General features: G+C 40.1%; 2 protein-coding genes across 14 annotated transcripts in view; one reads left to right on the top strand and one right to left on the bottom strand.

Annotated features, from left to right (window-relative positions):
• The window catches only part of TJP1 (tight junction protein 1), a 349705-nt gene that overhangs the window by 41943 nt on the left and 283582 nt on the right, over window positions 1-24180 (top strand). The window lies entirely within an intron of this gene.
• LOC140127403 (threonine--tRNA ligase 2, cytoplasmic-like) overlaps window positions 1-24180 on the bottom strand; it is a 140674-nt gene that overhangs the window by 78305 nt on the left and 38189 nt on the right. For 2 of the 4 annotated variants that reach the window (XM_072148062.1, XM_072148067.1), the window contains exon 2: window positions 6404-6576. In XM_072148062.1, coding sequence (XP_072004163.1) covers window positions 6404-6576 — 173 coding nt within the window. Of the gene's footprint in view, window positions 1-6403; window positions 6577-7021; window positions 7074-19602; window positions 19933-24180 lie in introns of those variants that run through there. The other 2 variants (XM_072148066.1, XM_072148065.1) reach the window with 2 other exon arrangements.

The following is a 24180-nucleotide window of genomic DNA, read 5'->3' as shown; positions in this document are numbered from 1 at the left end:
AAGGATATACAGCACATCATCCCCTTATCAATCGAGCTGTGTCAGGCAGAATTTTCGGGAAGTTTCACCATAGAAGCAATATGGATGCCCCATACTGTCACTCTTAATCATGGAAGTCGTTTCCATGGCTGCCTCCACATGTCGTCCCCTTATCAAACGAGCTGTGTCAGGCTCATTTTTCGGGTGTTTCCCCAGATACGTTATGGAACTTGGTCACTATGTCGCCACCATGCTGTGTTATCAACTAAATATACCGTCAACCTTTTGTTCACATAGGAAATCATTTCAGCGCTTTTTCCTCAGCTCCTTTGGTTCCTCTCTGCCACCCATTGGTTTGAAGCCTGAGTCCATTTAGGGTATGTCGCCGTGACACTCTCTAGCCTGCCGCTGCCTCTGCGTGCTGTCTTCTATAGTGTCAGGGTCAATTATTGGATGTTTTAGATGCTATCTAGCCTCATTCGGTCACTCTGTCATGCTGTTGCCCATAATTTTGGCATAATGGTGCGATTAAGCAGCCTCGGAGGCATCCATGCATGCTGCCCCTGCTGTTTCCTGTCCATTTCCGTGGTGTTTCCATCATTTTCTGAGGTTTCCAGGTGTTTGGCCAAGCTTCCCTGTGCAGACCCTTGGTCCCCTTGAAAAATGCTCGAGTCTCCCATTGACTTCAATGGGGTTTGTTATTCGAGACGAGCACTCGAGCATCGGGAAAAGTTTGTCTCGAATAACGAGCACCCGAGCATTTTAGTGCTCGTTCATCTCTAAAAAAGACTAAAGAATCTAAAAGAATAGTGGATCCTGCCAGAGGAGGCACACACCAGTATGTCAGTGTGCTTGATTTACAATCCTTCACCCTGGTGGGAGATGTCTTTAAAAAATGTAACATTTAGAAATATTGAAATCTTAAAGGAGTTGAGTGAGATTGATAGTTAACAGGCTGACATAAAACAACAAATGATATGTATGAGGTATACTCACCTCCCCATTTCAGTACATCAACTCCCAAAATCTGTTTACAGAGGCTGTGATGTCATTTGAATGGGATTAAGTTGTGACTGGGCTATGTGACCAATGGACGTGATATCACAGGCCTGGGAAGTGGAAGTAGCACATATTGGAGAGCAAGTGCTCTATCAAGTAATCAGTGAGGGTGCCAGGTATCGGACTGCCACTGATCCAATAAACCCCCTTACATCAGTGAGTATTGCTTCCTATCTGTAAGTTCCGAGGACTCATCTTGTCACTTAGGACATGAGATCTCACTGTGACATAGATTTCTGTATCTGACCAGATACCACTCACTTCCTGCTGATGAACTATACCACACATGTGTTCCAAAGACTTATTATGGCTTCCGCTGATGATGAGAGAGGCTGGAGATGGCAATGCTAGCTCAAGATCGTATACACTTGGTCTCTTACATTTAGTCTTCCAGTATGTACAGATGGTAGAGTCTGTAGTTGACCATGTGATACTCTCCTGATGAATCATGAGTAGCAAAGAAGTCAGCATAGAAATAAAGAAATCTAACAGTCATTATGGCATCTGATGAGAGGGGGAGAAGGGGGAGAAGGCTGCACTACAAATTGGTGTCTCTTTCTTATATGTAGGTGAGAGCTGCAGGAAAGATAAAAAGAGTTTTTTTTACTGGAAAATTTGAGGGCAACCATTAATATGATAATGCCAATAAACCCCTTGTAAGAACCTGATCTCAATACCATGGACTTCAGACACTTCTGATAAATCTCCCCCATGGACATTATCACCTCCAAAGAACAAAGGACTGGAATTGTTTTCAATCGGTTATTTCTAGATATGAAATGTCTTTTTAATTAGAATTTTGCAGTGCATGCAAGTTGTCCATAGATGCACTTTACCTCTATTATAGCTTTTATTAATTATCTTTTCCATGTCTGATAACATGATACCATGCTTACTTTTAGAACAGTTTAGAAATACCATAATTTCATAATTGAATTATAAACAACATAATTAAAACATAGGCTACAAAGCATTATTGCGGAATAAGCAAATTCCTCTATACCACAGATGTCAGGAAAGTGCAGTGTTTGCTCCTGAGATTTATTTGGTTTATTACGCATAATTGAAGGAAATAATTGTTTTACCTCAAATAAAAAAACAAGCTCAAGATGAAACCAAAGCGATTGTTTTTCATTTGGAGCGTCATGAGCTGGACAACATGCTGTGTCTGGGGAAGCTTTGCTCACGTAAGAATTAACAAGAAAGCTTCTCAGTCTGAGACAGAGGTTTAACAGGAAGCTCACCACGAGGCACCACACTAAATTAATAAGACCTAGTTCCAAGAGGTTGTCAAAGTCTTATCTCGGAATTTCACCTGTGTCTGCCGGAGATTGAGAAAACAAGTTTTAAAATAAGAGACTTAGGTATCACTTAATCTTAAACTGTCAAATTAATACCGAAGTTTTCTAAAAGTTCCCAAACGCCTGAAAATCAGTAACTACTTAACACATTGCAGTTTTCTTCAATTAGTTCACAGCTCTAGACAGCAATTGTATAAAGGGCTTTAGACGGTAGATAAATGTGGAACATGATAACATGTAACTTCAGAAACTTGTGCCAGAGTTATGAAATACAGAGCAGTTTTATCACCTTTTCTAATAGTGGCAAGTGAAATCATCCTATCACAGGTGATGAAAACACTGCTGAATGTCCACAAATTACATAGAAACTGCCCTGATGTACATGTTCCTTATTTTATGGGACCCTGCATCCATTAACCCCATGGTGCATTAAGCTGTACATGTACATCAGTAAATGCGGTCAGTTGCCACATCAGAACGCACATGTACCTCTCACGGATCACCCGGGCTCTGAAGCAGAGCCCCTGCAATCGCTGCGGTAGCTCGGCCGTATGTGAAAGCCCACAATAACAGCTGGGATGGCAATACTTGCGATCCTGGCTGATTAACCACATAGAATAATTTGTAGGATTTAGTTTACGGCCAACAAAAAAAGCTAAAAACCCTAAACCAGAATTAATGATTTTCTTTTTCTCACCAAGAAAGAGTTAATAAAATCACATTAATTAGCTTTTTAAAACCCCTAAATGATGTACCTGAATGATGGCTCTCATACCTGAAAAAATAATTTCCCATATGTCCACATTACTAAAAACATAAACATTTTATAGCCTGTAAAATATGCCAATGCAAATCTGCAGTGAATGGCGCTTCTTCCATCATATGCCCTGTCCTGTGCCCATACAGCAGTTTATCAACACATGGGGTATCGGTACACTTGGGAGAAATTTGGTATCAAACTTTGTAGAGCTTTTCTTCATGTAATCCATTGTAAATTTAAAATTTTTGGACCAAAATTAATGTATTGTCCAAAAAAATTACAAATTTTTAATTCCACCTCCACTTTGTTTTAACCCTTGTAAAACACCTAAAGGGTTTACAAAAATTTTGAAGTTGCTTTCTCATACATTAAAGGGTGTAGTTTCTATATTGGGACAATTTATGGGGTTTTATCCTCTCAGAGACTGAGCAGGTGCCTGTAAATATAGGTTTTATCGATTTTAATAAAAATGTGAAAAATTGCACCCAAAATTCTGAACCCCATAACATCCTAGAGAAATGAGAGGATGCATAAAAACCATGCCAACATAAAGCAGACATTAGGGAGATGTTAGTTGAAACTTTTTTTGGGTGCTATGGCTATCTGCCTGACAACAAACATTTTAGAACTTTGAAGACTGTGTATTTTTCATAATTTTTGCCAAATTCACAGTTTTTTCATAATTTCATAACACATAAACTCAAAAGATATCATCCAAATTTTTCAAGTAATTTGAAGTACATTATGTGACGAGAAATTAATCTCAAAATTACCTGGATATGTTAAAGCATTTGAAGGTTATAACACAGGGTAGATATAAAAAATTGGGTTTGGTCCAAAAGCCCTAAAGTTGCTGGGTTCTTAAAGGGGTTAAAATACAACAGCGCATGTCCTAGTCTGACTCGTTTTTACGGACCCTTTTTCCTTTGCGTTAACGTAAAAAATTTACAGCACTCGGATTGCATGCTATCTATGACAAACACCCTTGAGAGTCACAAAGTTTACTGTAAAATCCCAAAAATTTTAACAAACATTAAAAACGGATGACAGACAGATGTAACTTGAAAACTTTTTATGAATGGATCTGTGCAGAAAGCCAATTTTAATAAAATCATCAGTCAAAAACAGTTGTTAACCTGTGATTTTCCATGATGGTTTTGCATAAGTATTTTGTGCATGTTAAAATGCTGTTAAAGGAAATCTACCATTAAAATCAAGGATAATAAACCAGTGACACTTACTCCTAGATACAGGCACTGTGAAGGGCTCAAGGGGGTGTACCCAGAGCCCATCAGTGCTGCAGCTTGAGAGGCTGTTACGCTGTCCATGGTGCACTCCCCCTCTCACCATGTGCTGAAACTTCCTCTGCTGTAGTGAGATTCCATCAGGCAGAGGACGGGAGAAGTGCTGAGGTAAAGGTGAGGGGTGAAGCTGCAGCATGGAAGGGCTCTGGTAACACCCCTAGGAGCCCTTCAGTCTCATTAACATAGTTCAAAAAGTTGATTTTAGAAGAAAGGAGACTATGGATAAGAAATATAATAAAATTATCACAGTCCCGGTGACTGGATCTATGAGTAATTGCCTGGTTTATGAAGCTTGATTTCGATGGTCTTTAAAGTAAAATGTAAATGTATGAATGCCCACATTTCTTAAAGTATTTGCTCAATTTTAAAATAACATCTAAAGCTATGTTAACTTTTATAATAGCCAGGATGTAGGGCTACTTACCCCATACATGATAGTTTGTAAATTTCGACGCATAGATCTGGCCTGCCGCTTGGTCAAGATTTTTTCCCAGTTTTAAAAAATATTACATTTACTCCAGTAGCTGAGAGTTGTAATGATTGAAGATAAATTAATGGAAGATGGTAATAATTATGAGAAAATTTCCTCCAGAAAGCTTGACTCCAGATGAAGTATAGTGTTTTTTGAAGTATTGTGTAGTTTTTCTTGCAGTATTTGGGGGGGGGGGGAGTTCTAGGTTTTTGGCATATTTTTATCGCTCTAATTTTAATGTATCAAGGATGCTTGTTGTTATAGATTTCACTATTGAAAGCAGTTAGAGAATACATGCTGACTTTGAGCAGAGACGATAAAAGCTTGATTTGTACCTCCTTTCAGAAGAATCACTCCTTTTCGATTAGCTGCTCCACACTGTGTACCCTGGTGTTTCTGCCCTTTGTTGGCATTGTGGATAGGGTGCCTGCCCCATATATTCTGTGACAACTCTCACATCCGTAGGTTCTGGGCTAGGCATCAAGGCCTGACCTATGCAATTCTTCAAATAGATTTGCTCCTGTACCCTGCTGTGTGCCCTCCTGACAGCTTCTTAGTGCTAATAGCACGGTATTGGAAGAGGGCTCCCCCCATGTAATCGAGATTTCCCCCCCCATGATTTTGAAGTCTGGGAACTATGGGACTGCTATTGGTCACAGCATCATACCTCCTGGTGGATAGTCTGCAACTGTTCCATGTTGAATTTTTTGTATCTCTTTTTCTACTTATTAGTAGTTTTGCTTTTATATAACCATTTTTTTCCAATAAACATACAGTTAAATACAAATAAAATAATGACTGTACTTGCATGAAATTGGTTGGAGGTGAGTTTTTGCACCTAACCATGCATTAGTTTCACAGCTTAAACGGGCATTCACATTTAATTTAATGTATTTGTCATATATAAACATTTCTTCAATTGAATGTTATTTAAAAAAAAGTTCCTGTGTGAAGATAATTTCTCAGAAATGTAGTGATGTAGTGCCTTAGAAACGAGATAGCCTCCTAGGATACGACCACTTTACATTTTGGCAGCGGTGGCCAGACATGTTGTATTGAGCCCTGCCTGACCACATGGATTCAGGGTTCATTACCACAGGAGACATGCAGTAACTCCCGGACATTTCATATACAAAAACCTGTTGTTTCTTAGTGCAATCCCTCCAGCAGAGGTGGCTGTATCCAAGCACACAGTCTTGTTTCTAAGGGACCATATAACAATATTTAAGAAATTATTTTCACACAGGTAATTTTTTTTAAATAGTATGTAATTGAAGAAATGTATATATGGCACATATATGGCAGATTAATGAAATTCTATGTGAATACCCCTTTAAGTATTGTTAGGATCAGTGGATCCTCTGGACCACCGCGGGAGATGTAACTAGCCAACACCCGGAACCGGAGCCTAGCGGCACCTGGTTTTCACCAGAGCCCGCCGCAAAGCGGGTTGGACTTGCTGCGGCAGGATACCACTAGGTCGTTCCCAGGTGTGACTAGCCCACGGTGGCAGCCGAGGTCGAGGTACCTTAGCGGATGACAAACTCGTAGTCGGGTCCAGGCACAGGGTCAGGGCAGGCGGCAGAGATGCAACGTCAGGTTCAAGTCCGGGGTCAGCAACAGGAGGTCCAGGCAGGAGGGAACGGGAACACAGGCAGCACGGCAACACAGGACTCAGGAACGGGAACACACAGGAATACACTGGAACGCAGGAATACAGGAATACTCAGGAACACAGCAATACTCGCTAGGAAGCTTTCTCTAAGGCTAAGAGGCACAAAGATCTGACAGGGAATGATGGGAAACAAAGGGTAATATACAAAACAGGAAATGACCAATACTAATCACCTGTGCGCTGGTCCTTTAAATCTTGAGACAGTGCCGCGCGCGCGCCCTAGGGAGCGGGGCCGCGCGCGAGACCTAGTCCGGACGGGAGCGGGAGCCAGGAGAGGTGAGTGCACCGGAGCGGGACCGGGGCAGCGGAGGGAGGCACGGGTGCACCCGCGATATGGATCGCGGGGGTGCCCGTGACAAGTATCAACCCATTGATATGGTTATACGATCATCAACATCACTAGAAATAAAGGAATGGCACTCCTTCACATGCTTATTTCTAAGACAGTAATTAAATGATATTATTACTTACTGTCGATGGGTTGGTAACGATAAGTGCCATAGCACATCTGCCTCTTCCTCAGTTTCTGAAACACAGCACTTTTCCATAGGGATAATTACCAGATGGTGGACACATCAAGCATTTCTTATCGGAAGACACTGGCATTTAAAATGCATACACAATTTGTATAATGTCTGCAGCATGTGTTAAGCATTTAACTTGTGACATAGAAAAGCATTGTTACTTGCCAATTAGTACATCACAAATTAGCACAGTTATGTATTCATATTAACAGTTTTTTCTAGGTTATTTATAAAAAAATATAATATCTGGAATATATCATGCATATTCAGTGACTGCAGTCAACCTCCTCTATACATCTTCCCTGTTGTATATTACAATCAAATGCTTCGACAATACGTGGATTGGTTTGGCAGTATTCTTACACTGTATAGGTAAAGGGCCTCAGTAATTTTCTTTCCCTCATTAGCAATCAAGAGAATTTGCAGGGTAAAGGAGTGAAAATTGATTTTATTGACCCTGCAAAGCTATTGCTTTTTTTAAGGAAAACAATTTCCAATGAGTTATACTTAACAAAAATTTTCCATGGCCGTAGGGCACGTTCACATACAATATTTTTTAGTGTTTGTACTCCATATACTTGTCAAAATGTGATGAATTACAAGGATTTTTTTAGCATACTACTAGAATTTGAAGTGGCATTTTCTAATTGTAGAAAAATTATTGTGGAATATTGTGGATCACTTTGCAACTCTCGCCACTGCATAATTTACTATAATCTATTTATTCATATACATGACACTTACCGTATTTTTCAGATTATAAGGTGCACCATCAATAAATGCCTGCTAAAACATATAGTTTCATATATAAAGCGCACCAGATTATAAGGCGCACATTACTATAAGGGTGAATGACCAGCAGGTGGCAGACCTGTGCACAGTTCAACGCAGCTGTTGTCTGTAAGTACGGTTCATATATAAGGCGCAATGGACTATAAGGCGCACCTTTGATTTCTAAGAAAATCAAAGGATTTTTTGTGCGCCTTATAGTCCGAAAAATACGGTAATTAATACTTTTATATACAGCAATCCCTCCCAATTATATACAGTGGGTGGCTAATTCATAGAGAGTACCCAATGATTCACTGTCTCCACCGGTAGAGTCTGCCGAATCAAGTCATTTACAAACAGTCCTCCAAGTTATATACAGTGGGTAACTATTTTATGTACAGTTAATTAAATTTTTTTTGGACTTTGAGATGCCGAGGTTAAATTCTTTATAGCATAACAGTCCATGGTTACAGCGGCCAAGGACCCTAGATGGACAAGAACATGGTGCCTCCCCAATACATTTTAGCACCATGGCAATGCCACCATACCCAGCCCTCAGGAATATTGCAGAAAAAAAAATGTACAACCAGACACATGTACATAAGGCCACATGTACATAAATGTTGTTTGTGTGCCCCATGTATTTCTATGAGTTCATACACACAGCTGAGGTTTACTGAGCCCTGTGTAAGAGATGACTGCCTGAGCTGTAAAAGTATAACCAAATACAGGCGGTCCCCTACTTAAGAACACTCGACTTACATACGACCCATAGTTACAAACGGACCACTGGATATTAGTAATTTACTGTACTTTAGCCCTAGACTGCAATAAACAGCTGTAACAGTTATCAAATGTGTCTGTAATGAAGCTTTAGTGTTAATCCTGGTTCTTATGACAACCCAACATTTTTAAAATCCAATTGTCACAGAGACCAAAAATGTTCTGGCTGGGATTACAATGATAAAATATACAGTTCCGACTTACATACAAATTCAACTTAAGAACAAACCTACAGTCCCTATCTTGTATGTAACCCGGGGACTGCCTGTATAGCAGTTACACTAACAAACAACCATAACATTTTTTAAAGGGTCCATCCGAAATAAGCACCACTCATCATTACTGCAGCTGCACCCCATGACATCAATGAAAGCACAAGATAGGGAGAGTTGTTATTTTTGTACCCACTGGAGCCATATATGAGAAATGTTTTAACCCCTTAAAACCACACTCAATAATACACAACATTTCATTTTTATGTGTAAGGAGCTGTATAAGAGCTTGTTTTCTACACAACTAATGGTCCTTCCTAGTGACAGTATTTAATATACAGCTGGAAAAAAATTCCCCATTTATAGAGTGTCCAGCAGAGTGCCCCCATTAAGAGAGTGTCCAGCAGAGTGCCCCCCACGTAAGATGGTGAGCTGGTGTGGTATCAATCTGCCTATATTATGACCTGTCATTGGTGTTAACTCTTGTCTTCTTTCTCTTGTTGAAGTATCAATGCATCCATGTCATATCTTTGGCATTCATTCTTTACAGTATATGACCTTGTAGTCCATCAATGCACTAGTTATAACTCATCATTAGTGCCACACTTCACTTTTAAAGTTAAGTATGCTAAAATGGCAATAGAAGTGGATATGCCAAAAAGAACTTTAATTGAAGGGAAAGTATCAGCAGGTTTGATTCTGGAAAATTATTTTTTCTTCCAGAAAGCTTGGTTGATGTAATTGCATGACCAATGAAAACAATTTTTTATCACTCTCCTGTTACAGTACTATCACAAGTGTCTCGTAGATGTCCCCTTCTGTGTAGTGCCCCAACATCACCACATTGATGCCCACCATAACCTTCTTTCCGCTCTGAGTGACATTGTGGTGGCAAGTGGTCATTCCCATGTCCCATAGTCCTGGTATACAGTATCTTTGGAAGCTGGGCGGAAGCAGCTGAAGGTAGTTTATGATAATGTGCTAGTCCAGTCGGGTACCACTGAAGCCAGAACAGCACAGGTTGAATCTCCAAGAATATAGGACATCATTGTGCTCCTGTCACCGATCTTAATGACTGGTTGGTTGCATCATTATGACACGTTCCCTTCAATTTATTTCCCCAAATAACTGATCAACATATTGGTACTGGGATTTCCACTGCATATTTAGAAACTGTGCCTCTCATACTGTAAATGTGAATTGCTGTTTTATGACAGAAAAATTCTACTTTACAATTTGCTCTGCTATAAATAAGCAGGCATAGGTTGGAGCAGTCATAACAAATAACCTCACTGTACCCAGAGATAACCTCACATATGCTCTAGGCATTTCAAGTAACACATAATGTATGCACAAGCCACTAGCGTAAATTAATCTTTCCCATTTTCTGACTTGGGGAGAGACATGTAACAGACATTCTCCTCAAGCTGCTGATGAGCACAGTTCAGTGAATGAAAGTCAGAATCTCGGCAAATCATTGATTTCAGGAGATTAGTTATAATCTTTAAATTATTGTAAAATGAAAGACTTGGGTAATTATGATGAAGTTAGGTCAAGAGAAAGGTACTGGGTAATAGGTTTTCTTTCGTGTTTAACTTAACGCAGAAGTCTAACATAAATATGTTTTCTGATAGATCTAGGACAGCAAATCCCTTCTGGACATCCATCTCCAAAATTATACTCAGAGAAATAAACAGTTGTTGGTTTTCCACTGTAACTGTTGAATCATCGGATTGCTGACTCAGAGACTGCATATGTTCTAGAGAATTGGTACAATCAGATCTCGGAGGAATTGTATTGCTCTGTTTGTCTGGCTGTTTGCTACTTAAATTGGAAGATAAACATTAGTGGAAACAGAGGCATCAGTAAGACGTGTTCAGACTGATCTGCTCACTAACCATGGCAGCAGTTGGTAAACAAAGCAATAAAAGGTTCACTGTGGAGGAGAATAATGCTGCAAAGAGTACATTCAGTGAGCTAGAAAATTGTTCCTTTCTTTCTACAGGCTTTTGTTTTTATTTTATGGTGTAGAAATGTCATTTTGCTGACCCAAGACAATGTTCGAAGAAATGGTAGCAAATTAATAAAATTACCAGTCAAAGGGTCAACTATATGGAAATAGAACAACTTCTTACTAAAAAGGTGCTGCTTGAAATTAACCCAAAATTGATTCTTAAAGGGTTTAGCCACATTTGAACATATTTTCACAGTGAATATAAAAAGTATTTCTACATACATTGTAATATTTAGTTATACGTATGGTTATTGCAGACAGAATATCATCCTAGTGCTGCCGGTTGCCATTGGAAACAAACATGACAAGACAGAGAACAGAATGTCAAAGAAATATGGTAGAGCCTGAGAGTTCATTGATCTACATTGCCAGTTAGAGACACAATAGATCCCATAATGCACATCAGTGGCAACTCAACTTTTTTTTTTAATAAAGATCATCTCTATATATTAACTGTAAAATTAGAAATGACCATCTATTTATAAATGGAGACTGCTCCCTATTATTCGATGGAAGCAGATCTGGCAAAAATATACCATGAAAAGCTGCTGAACATTGTCCTACAATGAAATGCAACATGGTGCCCATATGAAGATTTTTTTCAATATATCTAAGATACTGATTCCTGGACTGACAAAAAAACACCCTTTAACATAGGAACATAGGAATGCAATGAGACAATGGCTCACTTACCTAGGATTTGCGTTCCTTGACTGGAGGGCACTCCTCTCTAGTTTACTTCAGATGATGGATATCTTGCTGGGACCTCCAAAAGTGTTATGCACTGCACACAGGTAGATTGAAATAGCACACACAAGGACCAGAGGTATCTTATATTTTGGAGATCTGGCTAAATCAGCCCACTTGCTTTATTTTATAGTAGTAAAAAACATGCCAAAAATCATATCATATGATTAGGTTGGCATATGTATTTGGATGTTTCTCAGAATGGTTATTCCAAGAAATATATGAGAACAAAGGGAGTTATTTATCATGGATTCTATGCCAGAAAGCTGTTGTAGAAGCACTGAAATAAGCGCAGATACCTGGTCATCCATGGCGATTATTTCCCCTTCTACACCAGCTCCTGTGAAGGGCATGAAAGGGGAAGCGCGGGGCAGGAATATGCACAAGCTACAGCATGCAAACCTTTAAAGGACCTGGCGTAGAAATGAACATTGCACTGCCAGTCACCGGAGCCTCTTGATGTATTGGGCTGCACAGGAGGGGTTACAACATTATCATATTTCAATGCATGATAAATAACTTCATAGCATTATTCTTTGACAGATTTGGGCTCAAAACATGACGCACATTTATGACATTTAACTGATTCAGATGGTTCTAGACAGTTTGTCTAATAAATGGAATCTGCAAACTATGGTCCACACTTATCAAAATGTGTAGTCTGCCTTACCAATGTGCAGAGTGAGGCAGATTATTGAATATTGGCAGGAGGTCTTCATTAATCTGTTGCCCCCCCCACTGCTCGGGAAGTGTAAACCAACTTTTTTTTGGTGCACCTTTAACATAGAACGTGCAACACAATTCTGTCGAACTGCAGTAATAAATATGGTGAGATGTGCCGTGGCAGACACAGTGCAGACACGACATTAAACTGGTGCAAACACTTTATAAATACATGTGCGAGCAGTTTGCATGTTCTTTTCAGTACAAAGTCAGACAGAAAACTGGTGCAAACACTTTAATAATTGTGGGCCTATGTGCGGTGTAATGAAAAAAGTGTTTTTTTCGGCCAGAAAAGACAGAAGTGTAATATTGGTATAATTAACACATAAAAATGGTTTGGTATAACACAAAATAAATGTTATGTAACACAGAACAAAGAAAGATTTCCCATCGGCATTATTTATGCACAAAATGTACTGGAGCTAACGCTGTACCAGACATCACTCTCACCTCTTTTCCCATCCACTCCAATCCTCAGTACATTTATTTATCACCTCTGAAGCCTCTGTTTCAATGAATATATTTAACACTGTTTAAATAAGTCCCAATTTCTTACTTTTTAATCCATTTGGCATTTAGTGTTTTCTGAAGAAACCCCCTCGTGTGAAATCCTAATGCTGAACATTGTTATTTAAATATCTGAAGGAAAACACAGTACAAAAACTTAAAGGGGTTTTCCATTGTCACAGGGTCAATAAAATATTGATATATATATATATATAACATATCTTCCTCAATCCCTTGCTGGATATTAAATGCCCAGATTAGCACTGTGCTCCAACTCCTGGTGTCTCCACTCTACTTGTTTCAGGTCTTATCACTCTTTTCCAGTCTGGCTTTCACTCTGAAATCTCTGATGAATTCTGGTGTAGAGTCCTAATGAGGTGTCAGATTACATAAACGCTGTCAGATGGTGGGGAAAGAGAGAATCACAGCAGCCAGGTTTCCACCCAACAGCTTTACGTATTGTGAAGACTGCAGATGCAAAAGCTGAAGACTAAAATACACAGAATGCCCAGAAACAGTGTTATACTTAAAGGGGTATTCTCATCTGGGCATTCACATTCAGTTTCATTAATCTGCCATATATAAACATTTCTTCAATTGGATGTTCCTGTGTCAAGATAATTTCTCATAAATGTAGCCATGTTGTCCCTTAGAAACGAGATAGCTTCCTCGGTTACGACCACCACACACTCTGGCAGTGGTGGCCAGACATGCGCTATAGAGCCCTGCCTGACCACATGGATTCAGCGTTCATTACCACAGGACGGCTGTGGGACCTGCAGTAACTCCCGGACATGTCATATAGAATATATATAATATTGTTTATTTGTGCAATCACTGCAGCAGAGGTGGCCGTATCTAGGGACACATTTTTGTTTCTAAGGGACCATATCACTACATTTATGAGAAATTATCTTCACACGGGTAAATTTTTTTAAATAACAATTAATTGAAGAAATGTATATATATGGCAGATCAATGAAACTGAATGTGAGTGCCCAGACGAGAACACCCCTTTAATGTACATACACTGGAATACTTATTTCTGCCATGCTTTAAAATGTCACTGGACCTGGCCGTGTTTTTGACAGCTCAGCACAGTGATGGCAAACCTTTTTGAGTCTGCAAACTTCAACCAAAACCCACTTCTTTATCGCAAAGTGCCAACACAGCAATTTAAAGGGAACCTGTCACCCTAAAAAACTCTCTACTACATGCTTACTAACGTAAGCAGCTCCTAGCACTACCCCATTATTAACAATGTTAAACTGCTCGCTTTATCAGGACCTTTGGATAAAGCTAGCGAACACTGCAGCGCCATAGCCTCAGAACGCTGGACTGAGCTCACAGCGGTCCGACGTATTCATGAAGGGGTGGTCCACCGCTTCATGAATACACCGGACCGCTGTTCTCAGAGTATGGCAATGCAGTGTTCAATAGTTTTATCAGGAGGTTCCAATAAAACTAGCAGTGTAACACTACTACATCTGGGGTAACGTAAGGAGCTGCTTACTTTCAATACATTTGAAAGGAAGAGGGCAAATTCAGACTGCCATTATAGCATCCCTTTAGGGTCTCTCTGAACAGGGGTTCTCCTGTCATAGCAAGTTAGGCCCCTAAGTTAGATATGATGTACCCCTGTTGCGCCCTGAGTTGAATGGAGCAGCCGGTCGCGCATACGTAGGCTGCTCTGTAAATCTCTATGGAGCTGACAGAGAAAGGGCCAAACTTGCCACTACAGGAGAACCCCTTTAAGTTCCCGGGGACTGCAGGAAGATTCTTTGAGCCCTATCTTGCGACCTCTGTTTTAGGGCGATGGCCTGGGTGCCCACAGAGAGGGCTCTGAGTACAACCTCTGGCACCTGTGCCATAGGTTCGCCACCATTGGCTTAGTGTCTCCTCAGATTTCAATTGTCCTTACCAGAAAGCTGTCCTTCTCACTGCATGGTGTATTTAGCAATGAGCGGGAAACTGCAGATCTTCTTAACATTTCACAAACCTGCAATAGGTGATGCCAAGTGGCAATGGTCATGCCAATTTAGACGGCAGGGAAGTCATATACTGGCGGAAGGAAGCAAATTTAAGCTGGGAGACCTGCACTGCATTTTTCAGATGGCTGGTTCCCTTTAAGGTTTCTTTACATCATTTGTATTAGGTTGAGGTCTGGTCTTTGAATGCAACATCTTTTTTTTTTTTTTTTATTTTAAATCCATATTGTTGTGGGTTTGCTTTTGTGCTTGGTAATGATGACCTTTTCAATGTGTGGATTTCACCTTAATACATTGAACTGCTACTTAAAAGGATCAAAAAGTTTAAAAAAAAAGTTTTGGGCATTGTTTTATTCTGTTCCTCTTTTTACTGGATTTATATCTTTGTATTTCATAAGTGCGTGCATTATTATTAGTGCGATAACAATTGTGGTTTTTTTAGTTATAATTTTTTAAAATCTTTTAAAAACTTTTTTTTTATTAGATCTGTAGTCCTCCCTAAAGGACTTGTATATTCAGTCATTCAACTAAGCATATAATATAATGCAATTGTTATCCATGGCATTTATAGGTAGATGTACTAGTGTTCTACAACAGGCTGTCTAATGCATGTTGTAATGGTATAATTACATATGTCAGTTGTGTCTTGCCAGCAGGTTTATGCCGGTGCTGTACACAGCTGATGACTGCACCAAATGCACCTAACCAATGCCTATAGGGTTAGCAACACCTGATTCCAGCCTTTAATTAATCTTATATCATATGAAACTATGGATTTTGTTCTGCCAGCTTTCTCTCTGGAAACTGATTGTTGAAGCGATAATGCAGCTATGAATTTAGTCTTACCCTGAATTCTATTGTAGAAAATTTACCAGCTGCCATATCACTCAGCAATTAAAACAACAATGTGTGAGAGGCTTTATAAGCTTTACAGAAAGAACTTTCCTGTTTCTCAGCAAACTCTTGAAAAAAGAAAAAATGTGGGCACCAGCAGGCAAAACCATGCCCCTAGGGGCACTGGGAAACTAATTTACTTAATGTTAAAAACGGAATACAGGCAGTCCCCGGGTTACATACAAGATAGGGTCCGGAGGTTTGTTCTTAAGTTGAATTTGTATGTAAGTCGAAACTGTATATTTTATAATTGAAGTTCTAGGGAATTTTTTTTCTTTTGCCCCACTGACAATTGGAGTTTCAAAATTTTTGCTTTAATTGGGCCAAGGATTATCAATAAAGCTTCATTTCAGACACCTTACAGCTGATCATTGCAGTCTGGGACTATAGTAAAGCATCCAGAGAGCTTTACCAGTGGTCACAGTGGGCAGAGGGGTCCGTCTGTAACTATGGGTTGTCTGTAAGTCGGGTGTCCTTAAGTAGGGGACCGCCTGTATTCTCTAAAACAACAAAGAAAAAACTTTTAGTCTCCTATAAAGGTTACACACAAGGATGTTTTTACTTGGATTTGGAAACCAATAAACAAATAAATGTTTTTATGGTTTTCTACCACTTCCAATTATCAGTTTACTTTTGGGTTTTTTTTTGTTATTGGGCAGATGTATGAAATTGTATATACTTTATTCTTATGATGCTGGCACATATCATTTGATATGGTATATTGTTACAGGTTTTATATAGATTTATGAAATTATCTTTAAGAAATATTGGGGCTTATTTTCTAAGGGTCCCACGGCCGCATTTTCATAGGGTTTTTCAACTTTTCGGGGATGTTGTCACATGCGATGGGATTTTGGTGCATCTTCGCCGGCTTTCATGTGACAAATCGGCGGGAGGGCCGTCGGACAAACCGGATTTGGACAAACCGCTGGATTTAACTCTGAATTTGTGTCGCAAGATCACACACTTACATGCACCGGGAAGAAAAGGTGAACTCCGGCGGACCTGAATGGGGAAGTGACACATGCAGGATATCGGGCCCGCGCTCGTAGCGAAACGCAGCAGCTGTGCATTGGAGTCGGGGAACGCACCTCAAGAATCACACAGGGACAGGTAAGTAAATCTGCCCCATTGTCTTTGTTGGTCATAGCAATTGATCACTGTGAAGCTTTCATTTTGTATTCTACTTGGAAAAAGGAAAGTTGCGCTTTTTTTTACTGGAAAAAAAAGAAAATCTCGAAGCAGATGATAACTGAAGAAATTATATTGTGTTTTGAAATTATATTTAAAGTTACAAAATCATTAGAAACCAATAATTATTCCAGTGAGAGGTAGATGTGGACATGGGATAGTATTCTCCCAGATGGCTCTCTGTCAAAAATGACTGACTACTCTCTGAAGACGATCCCCTGAGTGAGTTGCCTTTTCATTTGCCTTTGTTACCAGGGGAGCACTTTACTCCACTATTATGGCAAGTACTTCCTGTTGTCAGGCCATGATTGATATTTCCCTGAAAAAGAAGCTGCATCTACCTATCTATACTCGAAACTTGCTGGGAGTAGAAATTATTATTAGTGTTAACTTACTGTTTGAGTGTTGTGTACTGGATGTAGTTAAAAAATAAATATTAAATACCACCAAAAATAAGAAAAAACACCTATGCTGGTGGCTGTTTTCCTTTATTACATTACAGAATTTGAGAAACAATTCACATATAAATGTCTTTTACTTAAGCTCTAACATTCTTTGCATTAATTGGAGCTCTGCTTTCTAGAAATTTAAAAGACAGCATCTTGCAATCCTGAATCCAGTACTAGATGGAGCACAGGGCATCCTATGCTATTATTAGGTTCAGTGCATAAAAATATTTTCTAAGTATTGCAAAATTATTTATAGGGGTTATACTAAGTCCCAGATCAGGAACTTTGATTTTTAAAATATTTACATTTTTATCTTGTATCCTCCATAATATGTAAACATATTTACAATTTTCTTTAACTCCCTGCATGGGTTTTGCTTGCAATGAGGAAATGAGGACGTCTTCTAACCATATTTTCTACAGCTACCAACGTCCACATTTGTTTCTATAAACTCTGTGCATGAATCGACTGCCCGAGACGCAAATGAGAGAGCAGGTCCTTTCCCTGCTTGTTTTTGCTTCCCGGGCAGCCACCCTTAGATGAAGCTCACCCTTAGATGACTGATGGTATACAAACATGGGACCCTTGTTTACATCCCGTATACCTGCACATATATGCCATTGTGTACACACCTTGTATCTTTCCTGATCCTGAACGCCAATCTGATCTAGAACCTGTTTCTGAACATGTGGCACGTTGCAGACCCTGTATCCTGATCCAGAGCCTTTACCCTCATGCTGAGTCTATATGCTGATCCTGCTTCCCAATACTCATGCATCTCCATATTATCTGCCTTGTTTGAATAACACAGTAAAAAAGAGTCATTATACATGTGACCAGTGCAACATCACAATTGATGCAATTATCTGTAATTCCTCTGAGAAAATCACTTTCATCACAAAAGTCATCTTTCAGCTGTAAAAATCAATGGCTAAGGACCTAAGGAAATATGCAAATACAGTTACAGGGTGTCGGATAAAGGTATTGGATGAACATCTACTAAGAGGGTTTCCTATGATGTCCTTTAACTGGGATCAGACAGGGGGTTTAGGGCCCGACAGTGAAATAGATTGTGAGGTGGGAACCTTCTACAACATGGAAACATTACCTGTACATTTTTAGGCCACATTCACACAATACATTTTCATTGTGTTTTGAAATGCATTGCAAATGTAGCAGGCAACACAATCCAAAACACATCATTATTAATGATGGTAAAAAGCCAAATGTATTTTGAGTTGCATTTGTGCACAGTGTTGCACAAGCAGTAGTTCTATGTTTACACCTTATTAATGAAGATGTGTATGTAGTCCTGTAAGACTTTTTAGCAGTGAAAAGTCTCAAAAACCCTCAATTTTACTACTTTGACTCTATTTTTTTAATGCCAAAAAGCCCAGGAAAACCAATGATAAATAACGCCCTTATGTCTGGCAAGTAGAGTGCTGCTCCCTGCTCACAGCGGAGGAGGCCATGTAACAGTGAACATAGCAGAGCTGGATGTGTATGCAGATGTCTCCTGCACAGAATAGTGATGTACAAGATCCTTCCTGTTCCCTATAAGTCCCTCCATCCCAGTCTGTGATTCTACAGAACTTTATCTGTCTGTCTCTGCTCTTCCCCCACCTTATCCAGATAAGCTATTAACCCTTAGTGGTCACACAGCACAGGCTATAGACTGCATGTAACTGCATGATTTATTTCACTTATTACATGTTCCCTGCTCCTCCATGTGATGGAAGCTGCCAGGCTGTCACCATATACGTCCAGTATGTGCACTGTGCAGCATTTATTGGATTTACTTTTGGGAAACTAAATGGATTTAATGCTAAATTACTTTGAGAGAGAACACAAGGCATCATGGGATCTGTGGGCAAGCTAACTGGCCCAAAGGGCATAGACTGTCAGACATTAGTCTCCGTCCACTTCACCTCTGGTGAGAAAGACTTTTGTCAAACACTTTCATTACAGAAAATGCCATAACTTGGAAAGAAAAAGACGATCAGCACAAAGTAGGCATTGTTCTGTTTGTTTTCAAAGGGGGATCTTATATAATAATTTGGTAAAATCACTATAGCTTTACAGTTACACTTTAATGAACAATGAGAGACATTTGTGACTGTGTAGCTCTATCACTGACGGAAACTAGTAGTAATTTTCTACAGATTGTTTTGCAGACAGCCAAACTTGGCTGTCTGCAAATTCAGACAAACCACGGAATTTAACTTAAAAATTGTGTCGCAAGCACTTACATGCACCGAGAGAAAGATGGTGAACTCCGGCAGACCTGAGGGGGGAAGCGACAGATGCAGGAAATCGGGCACACGATTTAAGTGAATTGCGGCACAGTGCATTCCGGATGGACAATGCACTTTCGGGAACTCCGAGGGACCGGGTGAGTAAATGTGCAGATAGCAGAACACAATACGAAGTCAAAGTCAGGGTCAAAAACAAGTTTGCAGAGACAAAATCAGGCTGAGGTAAGAGGTACACAGGATCAAGCACACTAACAAAATGGAAAGGCTGGAGCACACAGAAAAGACCTGATACGCTGGCACCAGTTTGAAGTTCAGGAAGTAGTTTTATAGAACATCCTATTGAGAAGATCATGTGACTGAATTTCCAGGATTAATCTGTAATGCTAGGAACCATCCACAAGAGGGAGTACAGCAAGCCATCTGCATTCTTGCCACTAGAGGGAGTAGAATGCTGGAGTATTCAGTAAATATGTACAGGATGCAAATAGTACCCTTATTGTACTATGGGAAGCATTAGTGTGTGTTTGGGGAATTCTTGAAATCCATCACTATTTGCAGTTGTATTTCATTTATACACACACAAGTTTATAGCAACGATACTTGGATCTTTATTTTTCATATGTAAAACATTGACATCTTCACATGCATAGAATGCTCATTATTTTGCTATTCGGTATTGCACATTGTCCATGATTATAACCAAAAGTTCCCATAGTCTCACTTATCTTGGCGTTTACTTAGAGTGGTGCATGGCGTCTGCTACGTTTCGGAGACGTGGCTCCTTCTTCAGGCATCTTCTGAAGGAGCGACGCCTCTGAAACGAAGCAGACTCCATGCACCACTCTAAGTGAATGCCAAGACACGTGAGACTATGGAAACTTTTTAATATATTTTGAATATATTAATGAACTTTTGCTTACAAACATGGACAATGTGCAATACTGAATACTAAAAAGATTAACATTCTTTGCATGTGAAGATGTCAATGTTTTGCATATGAAATATGAAGATCCAAGTATCGACATTACAAACTCGTGTGTGTATAACTGAAATACAATTGCTGGAGTATTATGAGCAGTGTCAGAACAGAATCGTGACAATTGCCCTTCCTTCAGCAAGCTCATCTTCTGCTTACATTGCCCCCTTTCCTGCAACATGCTTCCTCAATTATATTGCCCCCTTTCATTCAGCATGCCCCCTGATTTTATTGTCCCCTTTCCTTCAGCATGTCCCGTGCTAATATTGCACCATTTCCTCCAGCATGCACAAATCCACCTCTGCAAAGAAGTGGATAAAAAAATAGTGGCCCCTCCTAGGTATTCCAAAAACTCTTTGAACTGATTATTTTTGCAGTGTTTTCGGACTTGTGACTACTTGCTTTGCTTTTCTTGATGCTGTGATTGACAAGCTAGCACTCTCTCTGTGCCCAGGATTTATCACATGTGCGAATTGTTTCAATTTACTGTATACTGAAATGTGTCTTCAGTCTTCATTCGGTGCTTGATATTTGCTCTATTGCAGTGGTGGCGAACCTATGGCACGGGTGCCAGAGGTGGCACTCAGAGCCCTCTATACGGGCACTCTTGCCATCACCCCAGGGCAGACTTCGCCAGACAGGACTCAAGGCCTCTTGCAGTCCCAGGCAGCCCAGGACTCTAAAAGGAAGCTACAATGATAATCCAAACTTCTTCTCCTTCTTTCTACTGTATTTATGTCCTCAGGTGCCTAAACAATTTAATCCTGTGAAAGAGCAGAGAGTAATAAGTTACTGCTTAAATTGTCGCATTGGCACTTTGCGAAAAATATGTGGGTTTTGGTTGTAGTTTGGGCACTCGGTGTCTTAAAGGTTTGCCATCACTGCTCTATTGGGTTAGAAGGCCTCTACTTACTTTGACTTTTATCTGCGTCTTGATCATTCTCTTGCTTTATGATTTTGTACCTTGTTGCCATCTTAGTTTGACATTACCTATACGTTGTCTTGCGTTTGTATTTTTCTGTTGCTGAGCACTTACCTTTGTAGGGAACACTGCCCTGTTGATGCCTACAGTTTTCTACAGGACCTACCAATAGGCATACACAGAGTTTGTGGTGAGCTCTGGGTTCATACTTTTTCAACCGTGGTCAGTGCATCTCAGTTTTTTATACCTTTTATTGGCTAACTAAAAATAGTTTATAACAATTTCAAGCTTTCTAGACTACTCAGGTCTCTTTATCAAGCATGATACAACATCTGAAGAAAAACACATTTTCGACACATAACAAGAATATGGTTGATGAACTTTATACTGATGAATATACATGAGATACCTGGGATAAATTTACCTAATTAAGTATTTTATTGACTTTCTGCTCTGCCTTAGGATACCATGTTATGGGGCAGATGCTTTTCTCAAAGTGCAAATATAAACTGAGTCATCGCTATGAGCCTAGTGAGTCGGTAATGCAGCATAAAATGTCACTGGGTGGGCGCAACCTTGTTTAGTGGAAGAAACCAGCTGCATCTTATAAATGGTATTATGCTACATGTTCACCAAACTTAAAAAACTCTACTGCCCCTTATTAAATGAAAAAGTGCTATGATTATATGGAATGTTATCTGAAGCTATGCAAATTCGATATATAGGAAGATAATATGGGCTAAGGTAATGGGTAGACAATGTTTATAAACAAGTTAAACTGAATATATTATATATAAATACTTGCGCCATCAGTAAATTTGGTCAGTCTGTGAGTCATGGAGCATGTGCTGACTTGGGCAAAACATAGTGCCAAACTGTAATCATGATTCACAGACCAACCACGGTCGTGAAAATTATAAATGGTTATGTGTGAACACTAGTGCATTTGAAGTATGAGAAGTACCGTATATGCTCGTGTATAAGCCGAGTTTTTCAGCACAAAAAATGTGCTGAAAAACGTCCCCTCGGCTTATACACGAGTCAAAAAATAATTAAAAATGGACTAAAAAAAAAAAACTTATTTACTCACCATTGTTCTTCTCCCGTGCGGCGCCTAGTATGACGTCAGCAGCGGCGCGTCATACTAGGCGCCGCACGGGAGAGAACAGTTGCGGCGCCCAACGCGATGTTAAAGAAGACAGAAGACGGAAGACAGAAGACGACGCAGAAGCAAGAAGAGGAGCCGGGAAGCCAGAAGAGGAGCCGCGATGACATCGAGGGAGCAGCGCTGCGCATCGGGGCCACCGGAGGGTGAGTAAATAAGTTTATTTTTTTTTACTCTGGGCTGACTGTATACTACTGGGGGGACACTGTATACTACTGGGGGGACAAGGGGGATGCTGTATACTACTGGGGGCATGCTGTATACTACTGGGGGGCAGGCTGGGGTGGCTGTATACTACTGGGGGCATGCTGTATACTACTGGGGGGCAGGCTGTATACTACTGGGGGGCAGGCTGGGGTGGCTGTATACTACTGGGGGCAGGCTGGGGTGGCTGTATACTACTGGGGGCATGCTGTATACTACTGGGGGGCAGGCTGTATACTACTGGGGGGCAGGCTGGGGTGGCTGTATACTACTGGGGGCAGGCTGGGGTGGCTGTATACTACTGGAGGCAGGCTGGGGTGGCTGTATACTACTGGGGGCAGGCTGTATAGTACTGGGGGCAAGCTGTATATTATAGAGGGCTGGCTGGCTATATACTTGGCTGGGTCTGTGACCAATGCATTTCCCACCCTCAACTTATACTCGAGTCAATAGGTTTTCTCAGTTTTTGGTGGTAAAATTAGGGGTCTCGGCTTATACTCGGGTTGGCTTATACTCGAGTATATACGGTACATAAACAGCAGTGGTGTGCTGGACAACAAAACAATATTCATCTTAGCTTACAACAAACTTTTGTAGTTTTGTTTTTGGATGAATACTTTTAACCCCTTAACGACCAGGCCCTTTTTCATTTTTGCACTTTGTCATACTGCAGTATGGCAGTATATGGTGATTTTCCACATCATCTATTACAATGTGCAAATTGTGCCTAAAATCAGACCTGAGGCCAGGGTCAGTGAAATTGATTCTGCCCCCCCCCCCTACTGCTACATATAAATATTACCAAAGGCCACGTTTATAGAATGCGTTTTAATTGCGTTTTGAAAAGCATAGCAAATGCATCAGGTAAAATGGATCCCAAAACACATCAGTATTAATAATAGTAAAAACATGGATGTATTTGTGATGCGTCTTAATACAATGAGAGGCACAATGCAAACACATAATGTGAACGCAGCTTAAGACCATGTGCACAAGATGCGCCTAAAATGTAATTTAAATCAATATTTTTACACTATTCATACATTTATACACTTACACTGATCTGTCCCAGTAGTTGTTGACCACATGGGGAAGTACACAGCAGGAATTAGACATCTAATGACATCTGATCTCTAGTCCTGTCATTTTGCTGTCATTTCTTATCTGAGCTGTAGAGATGAGCGAGCACTAAAATGCTCGGGTACTCGTTATTCGAGACGAACTTTTCCCGATGCTCGAGTGCTCGTTTCGAGTAACGAGCCCCATTGAAGTCAATGGGAGACTCGAGCATTTTTCAAGGGGACC

The sequence above is a fragment of the Engystomops pustulosus genome, chromosome 4 (genome assembly GCF_040894005.1).
Source record: "Engystomops pustulosus chromosome 4, aEngPut4.maternal, whole genome shotgun sequence".
NCBI classification, from domain to species: Eukaryota; Metazoa; Chordata; class Amphibia; order Anura; family Leptodactylidae; genus Engystomops; species Engystomops pustulosus.
The sequence above is the reverse complement of the archived record's forward strand: the minus strand, read 5'-3'. Positions and strand labels throughout refer to the sequence as shown.